The sequence below is a fragment of the Mobula birostris genome, chromosome 2 (genome assembly GCF_030028105.1).
Source record: "Mobula birostris isolate sMobBir1 chromosome 2, sMobBir1.hap1, whole genome shotgun sequence".
Lineage (NCBI taxonomy): Eukaryota > Metazoa > Chordata > Chondrichthyes > Myliobatiformes > Myliobatidae > Mobula > Mobula birostris.
The window spans coordinates 30,039,811-30,063,230 of record NC_092371.1 but is presented as its reverse complement, the minus strand read 5'-3'; the positions used below and the strand labels follow the sequence as shown (position 1 = coordinate 30,063,230).

General features: G+C 43.3%; 1 protein-coding gene across 1 annotated transcript in view; it reads left to right on the top strand.

Annotated features, from left to right (window-relative positions):
• LOC140210509 (solute carrier family 12 member 5-like) overlaps positions 1–23,420 on the top strand; it is a 347,453-nt gene that overhangs the window by 11,920 nt on the left and 312,113 nt on the right. The window contains exon 3 of the mRNA XM_072279513.1: positions 1,192–1,323. Within this exon, the coding sequence (XP_072135614.1) occupies positions 1,192–1,323 (132 nt within the window). The remainder of the gene's footprint in view (positions 1–1,191; positions 1,324–23,420) is intronic.

Below are 23,420 nucleotides of genomic sequence, written 5' to 3'. Positions count from 1 at the left end.
GGGAAACTCTACCTTTGTGATAGAAAACTCTGTCAATTCCCCTGATTATACTATCCCCATTTACCACTACATTTCTCTTCTCTCCCCCCTCTTGAATGGCTCCCTGAACTACAGTGCCACAATTAGGTTGTTCATCCTTCCTACAGCCCCACTCTCATCCACACAGGGAGCAAGAATCTCAGACCTGTTGGACAAGCTCAAGGATTGAGGCTCCTCGGGCACTGTCTCTTGGATCCCACTACCCGCCTCACTCACAGTCACACCCTCTTGTCACTGACCACAGACTAAATTTGAGGCAGCTAATCTAATGGGTGTGACTACCTCCTGAAACACAGAATCTCAATAACTCTCACCTTCCCTGATTTGCCACAGTGTTTGAAGCTCAGATTCCAAGTCATCAACATCAAACCTGAGTGCCTTGAGTAGCCAACGCTTGCTGCAGATGTGGTCACCAGGAACCACAATGGGGTCCACCAGCTCCCGCATCATACAGCTACAGTATATCACCTGATCCTGATCCTGCATCATTCCTACTTTATTTAATTAGCTGTAACCTGGTGATTTTTTTATTCAACCACTACAAAAGCCTACCCTCTACTTACCTGTGCCTCCTCACCGAAGCTTCTTGAGCTACTCAAGTTCCTAGTCCTACTCTGGTCCGTTCACACAATGGCCACTCTGCTTTGACCCTGCTTTACTTTTATTTGCTACTGCTAATGAATTGTGAATCGATTGGTCCACCGCTAATGCGCGGAGCCCCACAAAACATTCCTTTTTTAAACTCCTCTCCCTGACCTTTGCGAAGCTCTCTCACTCTGCAAATTGATTGGTCTGCCGCTAATGCTAATGTAATCCTCTCCATGGATGCTGCCTTACTTGTTGAGTACCTCCAGCATTTTGTGTCTGTTGCTCTGGATTTCCAGCATTTGTAGAATCTCTTGTATTTATAACCTTTTCTGGATCAGCTATTCATAGCATTAGATTTAGGGTCATTCGATTTGTTACATTCAGGTTGTTAGTTCACACATATGTAAGTGTGGCCTTTAAATTCTAATAGTTTTGTAATGGGCATATTGATTAGTTGGTGCAGCTTAGATCAACTGCAGAAACACAAAGCTCTAATTACTGGCTAGCAGTCTGAAATGCATAGAGTTCTCACTGCTTTGTATTCTGTGTGTAATGTTTTTGCAGGAAGAAATGGACACCAGTCCTATGGTATCATCTCTTCTCAGCGGACTAGCCAACTACACCAACCTTCCCCAAGGTGTCAAAGAGCATGAAGAAGCTGAAAATAATGAGGGGACCAGGAAGAAACAAGTTAAGGTAAAAAAAACATTGGGGGAAAGAGTTACAATGTTAATGTACTGCAATTATTACTTCCTTTTGTATTTTAGTATCACTCTGAAATCACCAGTGTCCCAAGAAAAGCACTGCAAAGTCTACTAAAGGGACTATGATTCCATTATGGTAACAACAGTGTTTGTAAAAAAAAAAACTCACAAAATACTTCTGATCCCTTAGGGTCCTGACAAACATATGTGGGATTGTTTTAAACATGCTGAGTTCGCAAAAAACTCTTGGCCCTTCTCTCAAATCATCTTGGCCCACTGTGTCAATAAGTTTCACTGTTCTTTGTCTAGAATTCCATACGATGATACTTATTGTTTTCCAATAAATCTTCAGTTTCTAAATCATACATATCTATTGATAAGAAATATACTGTAAAATTAATTTTTTTAAAAAATAACATTCTTAACATCTGCCTTGTTGAGCCAATTCTTGGCATGTGATTCATTTTGTGATATGAAGATGAAGCTGAAATTTAAAAAGGATTGTTAACATAATTTTGGATACAATTTATTCTCAGTTGTCAAACCTAATAAGCTGCTGTGGTTTTCTGTGCATATGCACAAATATATAACATAAGCTTTGTCCTCATTCTGAGAGGTTTTCTCAGAAGCAAGCATACTGAGACTGCTAACAGACCATGCTCTACTGTGGAGTAGCAAGTCAGGTTATTAATAACTGTGGTATGTATGTGTAATCTCACTTCAATGCTGCACATTTTCACAAATAAGTAGCAGAATTGGCTATATTAAAGTTAAAGTTTCACTTGCAGCACAAAATAGTCTTCAATTAATGCCCTGTTTTAGTTACTTTTGATTATATAAATTGAACAAGACTAGCAGGATAGCATAAAGCATTACATTAATACCAGCCTTTCTTTCTGTGCACGTGTGTGAGCACGTGTGTGTGTGTGTGTGTGTGTGTGTGTGTGCGCGTGCGCACACGCGCGCGCACATTAGGCAAGTAAAGAACTTCAGCAATCAAGAATTTGAAATTCTGCAGGTGCTGGAAATCCTGAAGGAACTCAGCAGGTCAGGCAATATCAGGATGAAAGAAGGGTCTTGGCCCAAAACATTGACTGTTTATTCATTTCCATAGATGCAACCTAACCTGTGGATTCCTCCAGCATTTTGTGTGTATTGCTTTGAATATGCAATTATTACTTTAGATGATGGAACTTCTGAAATGAGTTTCCTAATTCCATGTGAGTGGTAGAATTGGTGGAAATTGATTAGAATGCGGGGAAAATAAGGAACAGAAAAAACTAATGGGATTAAGGTGGCTTCACGAACCTGCAGGGATGCAGTTGACTGAACTGACATCCTTCTATGCCATTGGTAAATATTGTAGAGGATTGTTTAATAACTCCCATGACCTGTACAAGTACATCCCTGATGCTTCAGCAACTACAGGAAACACTTAGACCAAGTAGTTTATGAATAACCATCGTCCAAATATATTCAGAATCGTGCCATTGGGTCCAAAGGATCATGACTATAAGTGTGGTGATGTCTAGGTGCAAGTATGGAATATGATCAATGAGGTGAGTGGAAATACTTCGAAACCAAACAGACTGGAGATAATAATTCAGGAAAATAGTTCTTGGAATAACTCTGCAACAATTGAACCTCAACTGTCATCACCTTGTGGTATGGAGGCTCCAATGTGCAGGATTGAAAAAGACTGCAGAGGGTTGTAATCTCAGCCAACTCCATCAAAACCCTCCGAACATCGAGGACATCTTCAAAACGTGGTGTTAGAAGAAGATGCAGCTATCAGAAGACATTAGGCAATTCAGCCCATCTAGTCTGTTCCGCTATTTCATCATGGCTGATTTATTATCCCTCTCAATCCCATTCTCCTGCCTTTTCCCCATAATCTTTGATGCATTTACTAATCAAGATCTTATCAACCTCTGCTTTAAATATAGCCAGTGACTTGGCCTCTACAGTGGGCTGTGCCAATGAATTGTACTTATTCACCAGCATCTGGCTAAAGAAAGTCCTCCTCATCTTTCTAAAGGGACGTCCTTCTATTCTGAGGCTGTGCCCTTTGGTCCTAGACTTACCCACTATAGGAAACATCCCCTCCACATCCACTCCATCTAGGCCTTCCTGCTATGGTTCTGTATCTCTAAGTAAAAGAAAATAAATTTAAAATTTGGATAAAATAGATAATGAATTCTCTGATAGAGTAGCAGTGATCATGGGACATTTTCTATCAACTAGAGCCAGCTATTCAGGACCAAAAACAGGAAACTGTTCTTTGGGGAGTTAGTAATAGAACTCTGGCGTTGCCCCAAGAAATGGTGGATGCCAGGTTAAAACAAGATTTTAAGACTGATATTGATTCACGTGGTTATCAAAAATGCGAAACTAAGGCAGATAAATAAGGTTGAGGGATAGGAATCAGTGAAGACCCAATCTAGACCATCACTGACACAGCAATAATTGAGTTCAATTAGCTATTTTTTTTTGGCAGCTTCCTCATGATAATGAAAAAAATCAGAACAGAAATATCCAATACTTTTTTCTGACTTTTCCATTCATGGGTGTTTGTGTTTCCATACCCAGCCGTGATCCAACCAGTCAATATACTCTCCACCTCACATCTATAGAAGTTTGTCAAAGGTTTAGATGGCATGCTGAATCTCCGCAAATTTCTAAGAGAGTTGAGATACTACCATGCCTCCTTTCCGTGCTGGACCGAGAACATATCTTCTGAAGTGACCACACCAAGGAATTTTAAGTTACTGATCCTCTCCACTTCTGATCCCCTGATGAGGACTGGCTCATGGGCCTCCGGTTTCCTCCTCCTAAAGTTAATAATCAGCCCTTTGGTTTTCTGACCTTGAATGAGAGGTTTTTGTTGTGGTACCATTCAGCCAGATTTTCAATCTCCCTCCTGTTGCTGATTTGTCACCACCTTTGATTTGGCAAACAGCACTGGTGTTGTCAGCAAACTTGAATATAGTGTGGGTGCTGAATTTAGCCTCAGAGTCATAAGTGTAAAGCAATAGAGCAGGGGGGGCTAAGCGCACAGCCTCACGATGCACCTCTGCTGATGGTGATAGTAGAGGAGATGTTGTTGCCATTCCTAATTGTCTGGAGTCCTCAAGCAAGGAAATCAAGGATACACTTGCACAAGGAAGTATCAAGACCTGGGTCTTGGAGTTTAATACAGAGCTGTAGTCAATGAAGAGCATCCTGATGCATACATCTTAACTGTCCAGATATTCCAGTGCTGAGTGAAGAGCCAATAAAATGCCATCTGCTGTTGGCCAGTTGTAACAGTAGGCACAGGCACCACTGGCTGGAAACTATTTTTTTCAGCTACTGTTTATCACCAATTTGGTGATAAATAGTCCAATGAAATACATTTCTGAGCGTTAATGTCATTCACTATTCAGTCTTTTCCTTCCTGAATGTTCTGCTTTACAAAGTCAAATGGTTCAAAGTCCGAACCCGCTGTAAATATTACTAATATATTAAACCTAAATTAATTGGCCCTGGCTTTATGTTTTCAGATGTTAGTCTAAACAAATCCATCTTTGAGAATTCCACACAGAGTTTGAAGTCCAATTAGTTCCAGCTCTGATAGTTCAATCGTACACATTATTGTCATTCAGTCGTACATATGTATTCTGCCAAATGAAACAACATTCCTCTAGACCAAGGTGCACAACACAGTACCTATAATTCACACACAACACTTAAGTAATATTACCACAAATAAATTAACAATATAAGATAGTTTATCTCATTTAAAATGGCAGAGAAAAGTGTAAGATTCATATCTTACTAGAAAAAAGAACATGATTACTTTTCTTTGACCTCAGACATTAAAGTGATTTTCAGGGGTCAGGCACAATTATCTTCATTTTAGGCTTAAATCAAACTTAATTAATTTTGCTCACTGAGGTAATAGATTAGGAAATTGCTTGTCTTGTTAAATATTTAACAAGCACCTTAAAGTAGGAGCTTGTACTTAAATGCCAAGAAATTCTTGCAGCCATCATACAAGTTAGAAACATTTTAACTTTATTGTTAAGCATTGTCAATTTTTTAATTAAAAAAGCAATGGTGCATGCAATAACGTGGAATAAATATATTCAGTATTTGTCTTCCCTATTAATGAATCAAGTTGTAAGTTAATCTTGAGTGCATCCTGTACTAGGACTCTGAAGTCCCTTTTCACCTTTGATTTCTGAATTCTCTCCCCATTAGAAAATTGTCTCTGCCTTTATTCCTTGTACCAAAGTGCATGACATACACTTCCCTACACTATTCCATCTTCCACTTCTTTGCCAGTTCTCCTAATTTATCCAAGTCCTTCTGCAGACTCACTATTTCCTCAGCACTACCTGTCCTCCACTGATCTTTGTAGCATCCTAAAACTTGGCCACCATGCCATTAATTCCATCAATCAGGTCATTAGGTCATAACATGAAAACTAGAGGATCTAGCATCAACCACAGTGGAACATTAATACTCACCGGTGGACAATCAGAACAGGCCTCCTTTATTCCTACTTTTTGCCTTATCTCAGTTAGCCAAACTTCTGTCCACATTATTATCTTTACTGTAATGTGCCATTTATGGCACCTTGTCAAAAGCCTTCTGAAAATCCAGGTAAACAACATCCACTGATTCATCTTTGTCTGTGCTGCCTGTTACTTCCTGAAAGAATATCAATAAATTTATCAGGCAAGATTTAAACTAGATTTGCAGGGGAAGGGGAACCAGAGTGTCAGAGCATATAGTGGGGTAGAGGAGGATAAAGGTCATGAGAGAACTGCAAGTATAGTGCATGGAGTAAAGCAAGATCTAACATATAGAGAGGCTTTGAGGAAAGGGAAGTTGTCACAGTATGTTGACAGGCCAACTAGGGGGAATGCCATACCAGATCTAGTGTTAGGTAATGAACCGGGTCAGGTCACAGATCTCTCAGTGGGTGAGCATTTGGGGGACAGTGACCACCGCTCCCTGGCCTTTAGCATTATCATGGAAAAGGATAGAATCAGAGAGGACAGGAAAATTTTTAATTGGGGAAGGGCAAATTATGAGGTTATAAGTCTAGAACTTGCAGGTATGAATTGGGATGATGTTCTTGCAGGAAAATGTACTATGGCCATGTGGTCACTGTTTAGGGATCACTTGCAGGATGTAAGGGATAAATCTTTCCCGGTGAGGAAGATAAAGAATGGTTGGGTGAAGGAACCATGGGTGACAAGTGAGGTGGAAAATCTAGACAGGTGGAAGAAGGCAGCATACATGAGGTTTAGGAAGCAAGGATCAGATGGGTCTATTGAGGAATATAGGGTAGCAAGAAAGGAACTTAAGAAGGGGCTGAGGAGAGCAAGAAGGGGGCATGAGAAGGCCTTGGCGAGTAGAGTAAAGGAAAACCTCAAGGCATTCTTCAATTATGTGAAGAACAAAAGGAAGACAGGATTGAAGGTAGGACCGATTAGAGATAAAGGTGGGAAGATGTGCCTGGAGGCTGTGGAAGTGAGCGAGGTCCTCAATGAATACTTCTCTTCGGTATTCACCAATGAGAGGGAACTTGATGATGGTGAGGACAATATGAGTGAGGTTGATGTTCTGGAGCATGTTGATATTGAGGGAGAGGAGGTGTTGGAGTCGTTAAAATACATTAGGACAGATAAGTTCCCAGAGCCTGACAGAATATTTCCCAGGCTGCTCCACGAGGTGAGGGAAGAGATTTCTGAGCCTCTGGCTAGGATCTTTATGTCCTCGTTGTCCACGGAAATGGTACCAGAGGACTGGAGGGAGGCGAATGTGTCCTCTTGTTCAAAAAGGTAGAAGGGATAGTCTGGGTAATTATAGACCAGTGAGCCTTATGTCTGTGGTGGGAAAGCTGTTGGAAAAGATTCTTAGAGATAGGATCTATGGGCATTTAGAGAATCATAGTCTGATCAGGGACGGTCAGCATGGCTTTGTGAAGGGCAGATCGTGTCTAACAAGCCTAACAGAGTTCTTTGAGGAGGTGACTAGGCATATAGATGAGGGTAGTGCAGTGGATGTGATCTACATGGATTTTAGTAAGGCATTTGACAAAGTTCCACATGATAGGCTTATTCAGAAAGTTAGAAGGCATGAGATCCAGGGAAGTTTGGCCAGGTGGATTCAGAATTGGCTTGCCTGCAGAAAGCAGAGGGTCATGGTGGAGGGAGTACATTCAGATTGGAGGGTTGTGACTTGTGGTGTCCCACAAGGATTGGTTCTGGGACCTCTACTTTTCATGATTTTTATTAATGACCTGGATGTGGGGGTAGAAGGGTGGGTTGGCATGTTTGCAGATGACACAAAGCTTGGTGGTGTTGTGGATAATGTAGAGGATTGTCAAAGGTTGCAGAGAGACATCGATAGGATGCAGAAGTGGGGTGAGAAGTGGCAGATGGAGTTCAGCCCAGAGAAGTGTGAGGTGGTACACTTTGGAAGGACAAACTCCAAGACAGAGTACAAAGTAAATGACAGGAGACTTGGTAGTGTGGAGGAGCAGAGGGATCAGGGGCTACATGTCCACCGATCCCTGAAAGTTGCCTCACAGGTAGATAGGGTAGTTAAGAAAGCTTATGGGGTGTTAGCTTTCATAAGTCGAGAGATAGAGTTTAAGAGTCGCGATGTAATGATGCAGCTCTATAAAACTCTGGTTAGGCCACACTTGGAGTACTGTGTCCAGTTCTGGTCACCGCACTATAGCAAGGATGTGGAAGCGTTGGAAAGGGTACAGAGGAGATTTACCAGGATGCTGCCTGGTTTAGAGAGTATGCTTAATGGTCAGAGATTAAGGGAGCTAGGGCTTTACTCTTTGGAGAGAAGGAGGATGAGAGGAGGCATGATAGAGGTATACAAGATATTAAGAGGAATAGATAGAGTGGACAGCCAGCGCCTCTTCCCCAGGGCACCACTGCTCAATACAAGGAGACATGGCTTTAAGGTAAGGGGTGGGAAGTTCAAGGGGGATATTAGAGGAAGGTTTTTTTACTCAGAGAGTGGTTGGTGCGTGGAACGCACTTCCTGAGTCAGTGGTGGAGGCAGATACACTAGTGAAACTTAAGAGACTACTAGACAGGTATATGGAGGAAGTTAAAGTGGGAGGTGATATAGAAGTAGGGTTTAAGGGTCGGCACAACATTGTGGGCCGAAGGGCCTGTACTGTGCTGTAATATTCTATGTTCTAAATTCTATGTTCTAACATTTCTCCTTTAGAAAGCCATGCGGACTTTGATCTATTTTATTGTGCACCTCCAAGTACCCCAAAACTTCATCCTTAATAATAAACTCTAAAATCTTGCTAATCACTGAAGTCAAGACTTCAATTGGCCCAAAGTTTCTGTCTTTTGCCTCCTTCCATTCTTAAAGACTGGAGTGAAATTTGTAGTTTTCCAGTTCCTCTGGAATCATTCCAGAATCTAGTGATTCTTGAAAGATCACTCCTAATGCCTCCACAAACTCTTCAGCTACCTCTTTCAAAACACTAGGGAATATTCCATTTGGTCCAGCTGACTTACAGTATCTACCTTCAAACTTCCAATTTCCCAATTACCTTCTCCTTAGAAATAGCATCCACACTCACTTCTGGCCCCTTGATATTCTCAAATATCTAGCATGCTGCTGGTGTCTTCCTCAGGGTAGACTAATGCAAAGTACTTATTCAATTCACCTCCTGTTTCTTTATCCCCCATTACTACCTCTCCAGTGTTATATTCCAGCAGTCCAATGTCCACTCTTGTCTCTCTTTTACTCTTTATATATCTGGAAAAAAAGCTTATGGTGTCCTATTTAATATTATTGCCTCGCTTACCTGTCCTTGAGCCTGGTGGTCTGTGTTTTCTGGATTTTGTATCTTCTGCCCTTAAGTTGGAGCCTCACACTTCACATCTTCCTGAGTTTTGATCCATCATCACATAACCTGGATGCATGATACATCAGCACACTTTGGCTCATAAGTGTTCGAGGACTGGGCTATGAGACTATCATCTTACATATTTGATGCTTATTTCATTCTTGCATTGACAGGAAGTCATAAAGTAGAAGGTCCAGAAACTCAAATCCTTTCTTTATTCTGGTGAAAGTTACCATAAGGCCATAAGACATAAGAACAGAATTAAACCATTCAGCCCATCCAGTCTGCTCCACTGTTATATCATGGCTGATTTACTTTCCCTTTCAGTTCACTTCACCTGCTTTCACCCCATAACCTTTGATACCCTTACTAATCAAGAGCCTATCAACCTCCATTTTAAATATACCCACTGACGTGGCCTCCACGGCCATTAGTCCGGATGGACTGTACGCACGATAAATGGGGATAGTAACCCTTCTCCAAAAGGTAAGCAAGCATCCAGCGAAGGCACAAGGTAAGTTGAAGGTCACTGAGGAGGAGCAAATGATGGCATCAAAGAAAGAACAGGAACCAGTTACCTGGCCATATGGCTGTCTCACTGACCAATCAAATTTGGAATTTGAAGGGCTTCCCATGTTGTGCACCTGGAGGGCAAAATTCGGTATTTTGTTTTTTGCAAGTTATATAGAGAAAGATTAATCTTATTTTGGAAGTGCATTCTGATAAAGACCATTCTTGGGTCATCTGGTGATGCTCCAGAAATTCATCCGGCATTCTTTGGGCATGCTACCTTGAGGAAACTTCTGTCTTGGTAATTCTGTGCAAATGATAGGCTAGCGCGCGCGCGCGCACACACACACACACACACACACACACACTCACACTCAAATGTGCCGTTTAGTGCTTGCTAACCAAGTGAGCTCTCTGCTTATTCCGGAGCAGTTTCAGCCATGTAATAACTTGTGGTGTAGAATTCCAGTGCAGTCATCATTAATGAGAAACTAGCAACTGTAAAATCAGATGATACTCATGGTCCATTAATTTGGTGCAAAATTATTTCATATTAAACCTAAAGCACAATAAAAAGTGCTCCTGTTGATGGCTGCTGAGTCCAACTGCCTGAAAGAATGAGGTGTGCATGTATGTTTGGTGTTCTGGTGGGACAAGAGTTGGCTTCCGATCCGCCAAGCTAACCAACTTCCCCCTCCACCACCAATCATTCCTCCAGTAGTGGACAACCCCATCCCCACTTTCCAGAGATGAGACTGCATTCCTGAATATGACTTCCGTGTCCTCACCCATAATTGAGAACCCCATCCGGGATCAATGGGTCCCAACTACAAAAGATGCAGGTTTATTTCCTCACAATGTCTCAAGTGGCCGCAGGCTCCTTGAGGTTCTAACTTCTCCAGCGTTCCCTCCTGACTATCAGGCAGGCTTCTAAAAGGAGAGACTGCTAGCAAACGATAAGCAAACCTGGAGTCAATATTGCAAAAAGTGCAGAAACCTATTCCTCCATAAAACTCACTGATCACAGAAGCTAACAACAGGAATTCAGCAGATGCTGGAAATTCAAGCAACACACATCAAAGTTGCTGGTGAACGCAGCAGGCCAGGCAGCATCTCTAGGAAGAGGTACAGTCAACGCTTCAGGCCGAGAACCTTCGTCAGGACTAACTGAAGGAAGAGTTAGTAAGAGATTTGAAAGTGGGAGGGGGAGGAGGAGATCCAAAATGATAGGAGAAGACAGGAGGGGGAGGGATGGAGCCAAGAGCTGGACAGGTGATTGGCAAAGGGGATATGAGAGGATCATGGGACAGGAGGCCCAGGGAGAAAGACAAGAGGAGGGGGGAACCCAGAGGATGGGCAAGGGGTATAGTCAGAGGGACAGAGAGAGAAAACGGAGAGTGAGAGAAAGAATGTGTGTATAAAATAAATAACGGATGAGGTACGGGGGGGAGGTGGGACATTAGCGGAAGTTAGAGAAGTCGATGTTCATGCCATCAGGTTGGAGGCTACCCAGACGGAATATAAAGTGTTGTTCCTCCAACCTGAGTGTGGCTTCATCTTTACAGTAGAGGAGGGCATGGATAGACATTTCAGAAGGGGAATGGGATGTGGAATTAAAATGTGTGGCCACTGGGAGATCCTGCTTACTCTGGCGGACAGAGCGTAGGTGTTCAGCAAAGCGGTCTCCCAGTCTGCGTCAGGTCTCACCAATATATAGAAGGCCACATCGGGAGCACCGGACGCAGTATATCACCCCAGCCGACTCACAGGTGAAGTGTTGGCTCACCTGGAAGGACTGTCTGGGGCCCTGAATGGTGGTAAGGGAGGAAGTGTAAGATCATGTGTAGCACTTGTTCCGCTTACAAGGATAAGTGCCAGGAGGGAGATCAGTGGGGAGGGATGGGGGGAACGAATGGACAAGGGAGTCGTGAAGGGAGCGATCCCTGTGGAAAGCGGGGGCGGGGGAGGGAAAGATGTGCTTAGTGGTGGGATCTCATTGGAAGTGGCAGAAGTTACGGAGAATAATATGTTGGACCTGGAGGCTGGTGGGGTGGTAGGTGAGGACCAGGGGAACCCTATTCCTAGTGGGGTGGCGGGAGGATGGAGTGAGAGCAGATGTGCATGAAATGGCGGAGATGCGTTTGAGAGCCGAGTTGATGGTGGAAGAAGGGAAGCCCCTTTCTTTAAAAAAGGAGGACATCTCCCTCGTCCTGGAATGAAAAGCCTCATCCTGAGAGCAGATGCAGTGGAGACGGAGGAATTGCGAGAAGGGGATGGCATTTTTGCAAGAGACAGGGTGAGAAGAGGAATAGTCCAGATAGCTGTGAGAGTCAGTAGGCTTATAGTAGACATCAGTGGATAAGCTGTCTCCAGAGATAGAGACAGAAAGATCTAGAAAGGGAAGGTAGGTGTAGGAAATGGACCAGGTAAACTTGAGGGCAGGGTGAAAGTTGGAGGCAAAGTTAATAAAGTCAACGAGCTCAGCATACGTGCAGGAAGCAGCGCCAATGCAGTCGTCGATGTAGCGAAGGAAAAGTGGGGGACAGATACCAGAATAGGTACAGAACATAGATTGTTCCACAAAGCCAACAAAAAGACAGGCATAGCTAGGACCCATACGGGTGCCCATAGCTACACCTTTAGTTTGGAGGAAGTGAGAGGAGCCAAAGGAGAAATTATTAAGAATAAGGACTAATTCCGCTAGATGGAGCAGAGTGGTGGTAGAGGGGAACTGATTAGGTCTGGAATCCAAAAGGAAGCAGAGAGCATTGAGACCTTCCTGATGGGGGATGGAAGTATATAGGGACTGGACGTCCATGGTGAAAATAAAGCGGTGGGGGCCAGGGAACTTAAAATCATCGAAAAGTTTAAGAGCATAAGAAGTGTCACGAACATAGGTAGGAAGGGATTGAACAAGGAGGGATAAAACCATGTTGAGGAATGCAGAAGCGAGTTCAGTGGGGCAGGAGCAAGCTGAGACAATAGGTCGGCCAGGACAAGCTGGTTCTTGGATCTTGGGTAGGAGGTAGAAATGGGAAGTGCGAGGTGTGGGAACTATAAGGTTGGTAGCAGTGGATGGGAGATCCCCTGAGCGGATAAAGTTGGTGATGGTGTGGGAGACAATGGCCTGGTGCTCCTTAGTGGGGTCATGATCGAGGGGTAAATAAGAGGAGGTATCCGCGAGTTGCTATTCCACCACATGATTAGGACCACTGTTTCTGAATTTTCTTGGTTGTTAGTAGATTTTAATATTAAAACACAGCAGTTAATTGTTTCATAAATCGAGTAACTTTTAGAAAGAATTATATATCCTCCTGCTGCCCTCTCCATTGACCAGTTTTAGTCCACACATCTCACTGAATGATGTGCCTCAGGTTATACTGAGTGCACTTTTCATAAACTCTTCTTCAAGTTTCTTCCATGTGACCTCAATGTGGATAAAGTGTCTGTACCTCAGACACATTTACTCATTATTAGATGGAAGTATTGGTCACAAAAGCTGCCAGAATATTATTAATGTGCTAAACATCTAGAAGGAAGGAGGAAGACAAAAGACATTTTTCATAATCATAAGCACAAAAGGTTCTGCTGCTTCTGGAAAACCAGAGCAACGCACACAAAATGCTGGAGGATCACAGAAGGTCAGGCAGCATCTGTGGAGGGAAAAACAATCAACGCTTTTGGCTGAGCCCTTCATTGCGACTGTAAAGGAAGGGGGAAAGAAGTCAGAATAATAAGGTCGGGGAGGGTGAGAAGTACAAGCACGCAAATGATAGATGACAGCAGGTGAGGGGAGAGATGGGTAGGGAGGTGAGAGTGAATGAAGCAGAAAGCTGGGGGTGATAGGTGAAAGAGGTAAAGGGCTATAGAAGAAGGAATCTGTGAGAAGAAGATGGTGGACCATGGGAGAGAGGGAAGGAAGTGGAGATCCAGAGATAGATGTTGGGCTGGTTAGAAGAGATAGGGTGAGAGGGTAACCAGAATGGAAAAAGAGATGGTAGTAATGGAAAACGAGAGGAGGAGGAGGCGGGAGAGAAATTACTGGAAGTTAGAGAAATCGATATCCATGCCTTCAGATTGGAGGCTACCCAGACAGAATATGGAGAGTGCGGGGAGCGGTAAAGATGTGTTTGCTGGTAGGATCCTGTTGAAGATGCTGTGATGTGAAGACTCATGGAGTAGTAGGAAAGGACAAGAAGAACAAGATTTAACAGAAAGAGCATTTATGACATGTGTTTTACATGTTCCTGAATATTGCTGTTGTTCAAAGTTCAAATTTCAAAGTACATATATGTCACCATATATAACCCTGAGATTTATTTTCTTGCGGGCATACTCAATAAATCCATAGGATAGTAACCGTACAGAATCAATGAAAGACCACGCCAACTTGAGTAATCAACCAGCATTCAAAGACAACAAACTGTGCAAATACAAAAAGAAAATAATTAACTAACAAACAAACAAACAAACAAACAAACAAGCAAGCAAGCAAGCAAGCAAGCAATAAATATGAAGAAGATGAGATGAAGAATCCTTGAAAGCGAATCCATTGGTGTGGGAACATTTCAGTGATGGGCCAAGTGAAGTTCAAGAGCCTGATGGTTGAGCGATAGTAACTGTTTCTGAACCTGGTGGTGTGAGTCCTGAAGCTCCTGTGCCTCCTTCCTGATGGCAGCTGTGAAATGTTGGGGGAAATGTCTGGATGTTGGGGGAAAATTGTGTAGAAAATGAGCTTTGACCTGGATACTTTAAGAGGATACTATGTGCAAAGTAACATTGCACAATAATGAACAAATTCTGTGTGGCAAACGTGGCTTTCGACCAGAAGGTGAAGTAGATGAGATTCCAGTCCATGTGCACTAGCTGCAGTGAGCTGGCTCATCCCATTAAAATGAAAGAGATGGAACAATCTTAACCATCAGATTAGTGTCGCTGACCTTCTCCTGTGCATCACATCATTGCACAGTCTTCTACTCATAAGTGACAGTTCATTTTTGGTGCATTTTATACAGGGATTGGAACAAAATGGATCTTATTTGGTTGAATATTTCTTCCTGCATTTCCTTCCAGATTCCCCAGTCAGAGAATGGTCTAATGCACAACACACGACCAACATGAAGTAAACATCACTATATGTATACAAATAAGAAGTGAGAGTATGCCATCCAGCACTCTCACTTCCAATGAAGTAAATGAGCTGATTATAACCTCAACTCTGCATGTACAGTACATTCTTCCTACAATATTCATTCATTCCCCATCTATCAAGTATCAGCCTACCTCGATCTTAATCAAAGACTCTGATGGCATGAACATCAATTTCTCTAATTCTGTTAATTTTTCCCAACTCCTCCTTCTCCTCCTTCTCTTTGTTTTTCCATTCGCTATTCTGTCTCTCTTCTTACACTTTCTCTTCTCCTCACCTGCCAACACCTCCCTCTGGTGCCCCACCTCCTTCCCTTCCTACTATGGTCCTCTCTCTTCTCCTATCAGATTCCTTTTTAAGCTCTTTACCTCTTTACCCATCACCTCATCCGCCATCTCCATCCACCCTCCTTCCCCCTCACTCTCAGCTGCTAGTCCGTACTCCTTCTCCACCCCCCACCTCCTTATTCTATCTCTTTCCCTCCTCCTCTCTAGTCCTGCTAAAGTGCCTTGGCTCAAAATGATAAATGTTCATTCCTCTCCATAGATGCTCGCTGACTTGCTGAGTTCCTCTAGCATTTTGTGTGTGTTGCTCAAAGACTCTGTTTCCACCAGTCTTTGACAAAGAGAGTTTCAGAACTTCAGGAACCTCTGACATTTATATTTTACCTCATCTCTGCCTTAAATGGCTGACCTTTAATTTTTAAACAATGACCCCTGGTTCTATAGTTTCACAATAGAGGAAATATTTTGCCTATGTTCTTAAGACAATCCTGACTCCTCTAACTTCTCTAAGTCTCTATCAAGTCCACTCTTGCTCTTCTAAACTCATACAAGACAACCCATTCATTGCGGGGATTAATGCCATAAACTTTCTTTTAGTTAGTGATGGTCAATCATATAAGTGATCAATTCTGATACTAATCATACTGATTGACTAAGTCATCGATGGGATTTCCATTTCCTTATTTTGACTGCTTTCAGCCATTTGTACATCAATGGATAAGGGCAGGCAGGTGTCTCTGTGTCTCAGTGCTCTGTAAAATATCACCACTTAGGTATCATCAAAGTTGCTGGTGAACACAGCAGGCCAGGCAGCATCTGTAGGAAGAGGTACAGTCGACGTTTCGGGCCAAGACCCTTTGTCAGAACTAACTGAAGGAAGAGCTAGTAAGAGATTTGAAAGAGGGAGGGGGAGGGGGAGATCCAAAATGATAGGAGAAGACAGGAGGGGGAGGGATGGAGCCAAAAGCTGGACAGGTGATTGGCAAAAGGGATACGAGAGGATCATTGGACAGGAGGCTGAGAGAGAAGGAAAAGGGGGAGGGGGGGAAAACCCAGAGGATGGACAAGGGGTATAGTCAGAGGGACAGAGGGAGAAAAAGGAGAGAGAGAGAAAGAATGTGTGTATATAAATAAATACAAGATAGAGTATGAGGGGGAGGTGGGGCATTAGTGGAAGTTAGAGAAGTCGACGTTCATGCCATCAGGTTGGAGGCTACCCAGACGGAATATAAGGTGTTATTCCTCCCACCTGAGTGTGGCTTTCATCTTTACAGTAGAGGAGGCTGTGGATAGACATATCAGAATGGGATGTGGAATTAAAATGTGTGGCCAAAATGTAGGGGTGCCAATATTGATCCCTGTGTCACACCATTCATTACATTGTGCTAATCAGAGAAAGGTACGCTGCTGCCCACTTTCTCTTTCCTATTTAGCCAGCAGATACATTACCTCCTTCACTATGAGCTTTTATTTTCTATAATAGCCTTGAAGTTGTGACACTTTCAAAAGTTATTTATGCCTGACATTTCTCAGATTCCTTTGTACAAGTTGAGCCTTTTATCTAATTGAAGTCAAGTGACAAGCATGTTAAATTATGAAGAAGGGAGATAGCAAAGGTGAGATTATAATATAAATTCTGGATGCTGGGAATCTAAAATGAAAAACAGAGAAGGACAGCTGCTTTGTCAGCACCTCAATTAATATTTCAGGTGGAAATCTTTCACTTTAATTGGTGCAGAATTTGACTTCAGTTCTACTTGTGTTAAATAGTGGTGGCACAGTGGCATTGCTTAATGGTAGCAGCTGTAAGATCAGCATTTGATTGCCTGTGAGGAGTTTGTACATTCTTTCCATGACCTCCGCTTTCTTCTGGGTGCTCCAGCCTCCTCCCACAGTTCAAAGATGTACGAGTTGGTGTTAGTAAGATGTGGGCGTGCTACGTTGATACCGGAGGTGTGGCGACACTTGCAGCCTGCCCAGCACAATCCTCACTGATTTGACATGAATGTCACATTTCACTATATGTTTCAATATACATGTGACAAATAAAGCTAATCCTTAATCTCTTGTTCCAACTTGATGTGCAGTGTAGTATTTTAACAATCCAACATCTGACTGTCATGAATTAATACTAAGTCAGTGGAGGGGTTTTTACTTTGAATCTCATCTTGAAGACACTAACCCAATGTGTTCAGAGTGCTTATCCCATTGTCTGATAATGCTTAACTGCTTTTCCTTGAAGAGTGAAAGAGAACAGAGAAAATTTACAAGGATGTTATTTATTTATGTCTGTGCTGTTGTTCGTCCTTCGTAGTCGAAGATGACCATGGCTTCAAAGTCAAATGGGGGATTGGTGGCTGTGGGTCTGGAGGTGACTGATGAGGCCAATCCGGGCCCTGAAGGCTCGCCCACATGTGAGACACAAGTGGGTGGGTGCTGTAGTGGCAGTGGATGCTGCTTGGGCCTTGCGCACAGCACGCTTTCGTTGCGCCTCGCTGATGCGCCTGACTTCAGCTGCACGGGCTCCTGTGGTGATCTTGCTGCGCCAAGCTGGACGGTCGAGGGCAAGCCTCTCCCACGTGTTGATGTCGACACCCAGGCCTTTGAGGAACGCTTTCAGGCAGTCTTTGTAACGTTTCTTCTGCCCCCCGACTGAGCGCTTGCCCTGACACAGTTCTCCGTACAACAGCTGCTTAGGCAATCGGCTGTCTGGCATTCTGACCACATGTCCAGCCCACCTGGTTGGGCTTTCAGCAGGAGGGTGTAGACGCTGCAGAACCCAGCTCAACGGTATGATGGTGAAAGTTCTGGATGACAGCGACGAGTTGGAGGCCTTCCCAGTGACAAATGGCGTCAAACAAGGCTGCGTTCTTGCCCCGACTCTGTTCAGTATGGTATTCTCTGCCATGCTGACAGATGCCTTCCATAACTACGAAGAAGGAATCCACGTCAGGTACAGGACTGATGGCAGGTTGTTCAACCTTAGGCGCCTGCAGGCAGCTACAAAGGTGCGAGAGACTGTCATCAGAGACTTCTTGTTTGCTGATGACTGCACACTCAACGCCAGCACAGAGCAGGAGATGCAGCGTGAAATGGACTGCTTCTCACAAGCCTGCGACAACTTCGGTCTCACTATCAGCACCAAAAAGACCGAAGTTATGTACCAGCCTGCCCCAGGAAAGCCATACCAGGAGCCGCGCATCACAGTAAAGGGCCAGAACCTCCAGGCAGTCGACAACTTCACCTACCTGGGCAGCATACTCTCTCGCGCAGTGAACATAGACGCTGAGGTCAACAACAGGATTGCCAAAGCCAGCGCCGCCTTTGGGAGACTCCGTGAGAACGTCTGGGAGCAGAGAGGATGCAGCCTTACCACCAAGCTGAAGGTCTACTGTGCAGTGGTCCTTACCACCCTCCTTTACGCCAGCGAGACCTGGACTGTCTACAGCAGACACGCCAAACAGCTCAACCATTTTCACCTGAGCTGTCTCCGCAGACTCCTCCACATCAGGTGGCAGGACAAAGTCCCCGACACGGAAATCCTGGAACGAACTGGGCTCTGCAGCGTCTACACCCTCCTGCTGAAAGCCCAAGCCAGGTGGGCTGGACATGTGGTCATTTATGTCTGTATTCATTCATTCATTTCATTTAGAGATACAGCACAGAATAGGCCTTTCAAGCCACACCTCCCAGCAAACCCTAATTTAATCCTAGCCTAATCACATGACAATTTACATTGCCCAATTAACCTACTAACTTTGGACTGTGTGAGGAAACCGGAGCACCCGGGGGAAACCCAGGCATTCCACGAGGACGGTATATAGACTACTTACAGAGGATGCTAGAATTGAACTCCTGACACCGGAGCTGTTAACTGCTACGCTACCGTGGCGCCCCAGATTTTGAGGAACTGAGTTACAGGGAACAATTGAAGAGGTTGGAACTTTACTGCCTGGACCATATAAGAACGAACGAGTTTTAACAGAGATGTACAAAATTATGATAGGTATAGATATGGGAAAGTAAACGCAATCAGGCTTTTTCCACGGAGGCTAAGTGAGATTGGAACTAGAGGTCAAAGGTTAAGGATGAAAGGTGAAATATTTAAGAGGAACCTGAAGGGGAACTTACCTCAGAGGGTGGTGAGGGTGTGGAACAAGCTGCCAGCGAAAGTAGTTAATGTGGGTTCAATTTCAACATTTAAGAGAATTTGGATAAGTACATGATGGGAGGAATATGGAGGTCTATGGCCCAGGTGGAGAGAGATGGGACCAGGCAGAATAACAGTTTGGCACGGACTACATGGACAGAAGGGCCTGGTTCTGTGCTGTAGTGCTCTATACATCTACAATTTATTAGTTGTTTCGCTATAAAGCCTACAGAATACCCAGGACATCTTCAGGGAGCGATGCCTCAGAAAGGCAGTGTCCATTATTAAGGACCTCCAGCACCCAGGGCATGCCGTTTTCTCACTGTTACCATGAAGTAGGAGATACAGAAGCCTGAAGGTGCACACTCAGTGATTCAGGAACAGCTTCTTCCCCTCTGCCGTCCGATTCCTAAATGGACATTGAACCATTGGGGACTACCTCACTCTTTTTTTTAATATGCAGTATTTCTGATTCTTGCACTTTTTAAAATCTATTCAATATACGTATATTGTAATTGATTTACTTATTTTTTTCTTTTTTCTATATTATGTATTGCATTGAACTGCTGCTGCTAAGTTAACAAATTTCACGTCACATGCCAGTGATAATAAACCTGATTCTGATTCTGATTATAATGAAAACTCGGTTTGCACTAACAACAATAAATTTTCTGCATTTGATTCAAAGTGTGACTGTCATCAGACAAACACATTTTATCCCTGGATTTACAACTTACTCCTTCATAGAGCAGGTGAGCAAATTGTTCAGGTTGTGTCATCTGTGTTCAGCTGGTTTGAAAATTTCAATATATAACATGATTGTATGAGCATTCAATACCACCATCCCCTCAAAATAATTAATAAGCTCCAAGATCTTGGCTTCAATACCTCCTTGTGCAATTGGATCTTCGATTTCCTTACTTGCAGACCCCAGCCAGTTCAGATTGGCAACAACATCTCCTCTGCGATCTCCATCAGTACAGGTACACCATAAAGTTGTGTGCTTAGCCCCCTGCTCTACTCACTTTACACTTATGTCTGTGCGGCTAAGCACAGCTCCAATGCCATATTCAAGTTTGCTGATGGCACCACTGTCACAGGCCAAACCAAAGGTGGTGATGAATCAGGAGGGAGTTTGAAAATCTGGCTGAGACAGGTCATAACAACAACTTCTCACTCAATATCAACAAGACCAAGGAGCTGATTATAGACATCATGAGAAAGAAACCAGAGGTCCATGAGCGAGTCCTCATCAGAGGATCAGAGGCAGAGAGGGTTAGCAACTTTAAATTCCTTGTTGTTATTATTTTTAGGACCTCTTCTGGGCCCGGCACATAAGTGTAATTACAAAGAAAGCACAGCACACCTGTACTTCTTTAGGAGCTTGTGGAGATTTGGCATTACATCTAAAGTTTTGACAAACTTCTATAAATCTGCAGTGGAGAGTATTGACTGGCTGCATCACAGTCTGGTATGGAAACACCAATGCCTTTGAATGGAAAATCCTGCAAAAAGTAGCAATTGATAGGTATGATGCTGTGGGCATCACAGAGTTGTGCTCGAAAGAAGATCACAGCTTGATGCTTGACATCCAAGGATACACATAGTATCGAAAGTGCCGGCAGATGGGTGTGAGGCAGCTTTGTTGGCAAAAAAAATTAAATCAAATCTTTAGAAAGAAGTGACATTGGATCAAAAGATATTGAATCCTTGTGGGTAGAGTTAAGAAATTGCAAGAGTAAAGAGACAATGATGGGAGTTATATACAGGCATCCGACCAGTAGCTGGGACGTGAGGTACAAATTACAATGGGAGATAGAAAAGGCATGTGAAAAGAGCAATGGTACGAGGGTCATAAGAACATAAGAAATAGGAGCAGGAGTAGACCACCTGGCCCATCGAGCCTGCTCCGCAGTTCCTCCTCACCTCCATCCTAACTTTACTCCCCCGAATCTTAAGGCTATATCCCTTAGTTCTAGTCTCACCTACCAGTGGAAACAACTTTCCTGCCTCTACCTGATCTATCCCTTTCATAATTTTATATGTTTCTATAAGATCTCTTCTCATTCTTCTGAATCTCACTGAGTACAGTCCCAGGCATCTCAATCACTCCTCATCGTCTCACCCCGCCCCCCAGCTCTGGAATCAACCTGGTGAACCTCCTCTGCACCGCCTCCAAAGCCAGTATATCCTTCCTCAAGTAAGGAGACCAGAACTGCACACAGTACTCCAGGTGTGGCCTCACCAGTATCCTGTACAGTTGCAGCATATCCTCTCTGCTCTTAAATTCAATCCCTCTAGCAACGAAGGCCAACATTCCATTTGCCTTCTTGATAGCCAGCTGCACCTGCAAACCAACCTTTTGTGATTCATGAACAAGCACTCCCAAATCCCTCTGCACAGCAGCATGCTGCAATCTTTTACCATTTAAATAATAATCTGATCTTCCATTTTTCCTTCCAAAGTGGATGACTCACATTTACCAACATTGTATTCCATCTGTCAGACCCTTGCCCACTCAGTTAACATGACTATATCTCTCTGCAGAATCTCAGTATCCTCTGCACAGTTTGCTTTTCCGCTCAATTTAGTGTCATCAGCAAACTTAGATACACTATAGACAGTGACTCTTCCAGGTCGTTAATGTACGTTTGTATATCGTGAACAGTTGCGAGCCCAGCACTGACCCCTGTGGCACACCGCTAACCACTGATTGCCAACCAGAGAAACACGCATGTATCCCAAATCTTTGCTTTCTATTAGTTAACCGATCCTCTATCCGCACTAATACATCACCCCCAACTCTATACATCCCTATGTTATGGATAAGCCTTTTGTGTAGCACCTTATCAAACACCTTCTGGAGATCCCAGTAAATAACATCCATCTGTTCCCTTCTATCCACTGCGCTTGTTAAATCCTCAAAGAACTCCAGTGAGTTTGTCCAACAGGACCCACCTTTGCTGAATCCAGGCTGCGTCTGCATGGTGGATCAATTTCTTTCCAGCTGTCTCACTATTTCTTCTTTAATGATAGCTTTAAGCATTTTCCCAACTACAAATGCTAAACTAACTGACCTATAGCTACCTGCCTTTTGCCTACATCCCTTTTTGAACAGTGGTGTGACATTCGCCTTCTTCTATGGGGGATTATAATATGCAAGTAGATGGGAAAATCAGGAATGTACTGGATCCTAAGAGAAGGAATTTGTAGAATGCCTGTGAGATGACTTTTTTAGAGCAGCTTGTGATTGAGCAAGCTAGGGAAAAGGCAATTCTGGATTGGGCGTTGAGTAATAAACCAGATTTGATTAGGGCATTTAAGGTAAAGGAACCCTTGGAAGCCAGTCATAATAATATGACACAATTCACCTTTTGAGAGGGAGAAGCTAAATTTGGATATATCGATACTACAGTTGAGGAAAGGTAACCACAGAGGCATGAGAGAGGAGCTGGCCAGAATTGTTTGGAAGATGACACTAGCAGGGATGCTAAAGCTAAAGTTTCTGGGCATATTGTGGAAGTCGCAGGATTGGTTCATCCCGAAGAAGAAGAAAAATTCTAAAGGGAGGATGAGAGAAGCATGGCGGACATCGGAAATCAAAGACTGCATTGTACTGCTCTCCTTGTGTGTGAAGTAGGAGGTACACCATTCAGCAGTCAGCCAACTCCACTGAACCGAACGTGGGAGTCAGTAGATAGCGCCCAAGTTCTGAGTGTCTTTTTTTGAGGAGCATGCGCATTACCATTGAGTAAAAGTAAAACTGAGAACTAATCAAAAAAATACCGTAAGTACTTAATACGACAAACTTATGAGATTAAGTTACACATTCATAAGAAATTAGGGATAATTTGAAGCTAGTCTTACAAGTAAAATATCTGAAATTATACACAACATGAGTAACCAAAGTTTTAAAGTTTGTAAGAAGATTAATATTATGTGAGCATTCCTTAAATTACCAAGGCTGGTCAAACACTGTACTGATAATTGGGAATAAACTTTTCAATATTACAAAACCAAAACAAAATGGCTACCCTCCTCACGTGGACTAACTGAATTTCAAACTTAAAGGTGGCAATGCCATCAGACCAAAAGTCGGCTGGGCTATATT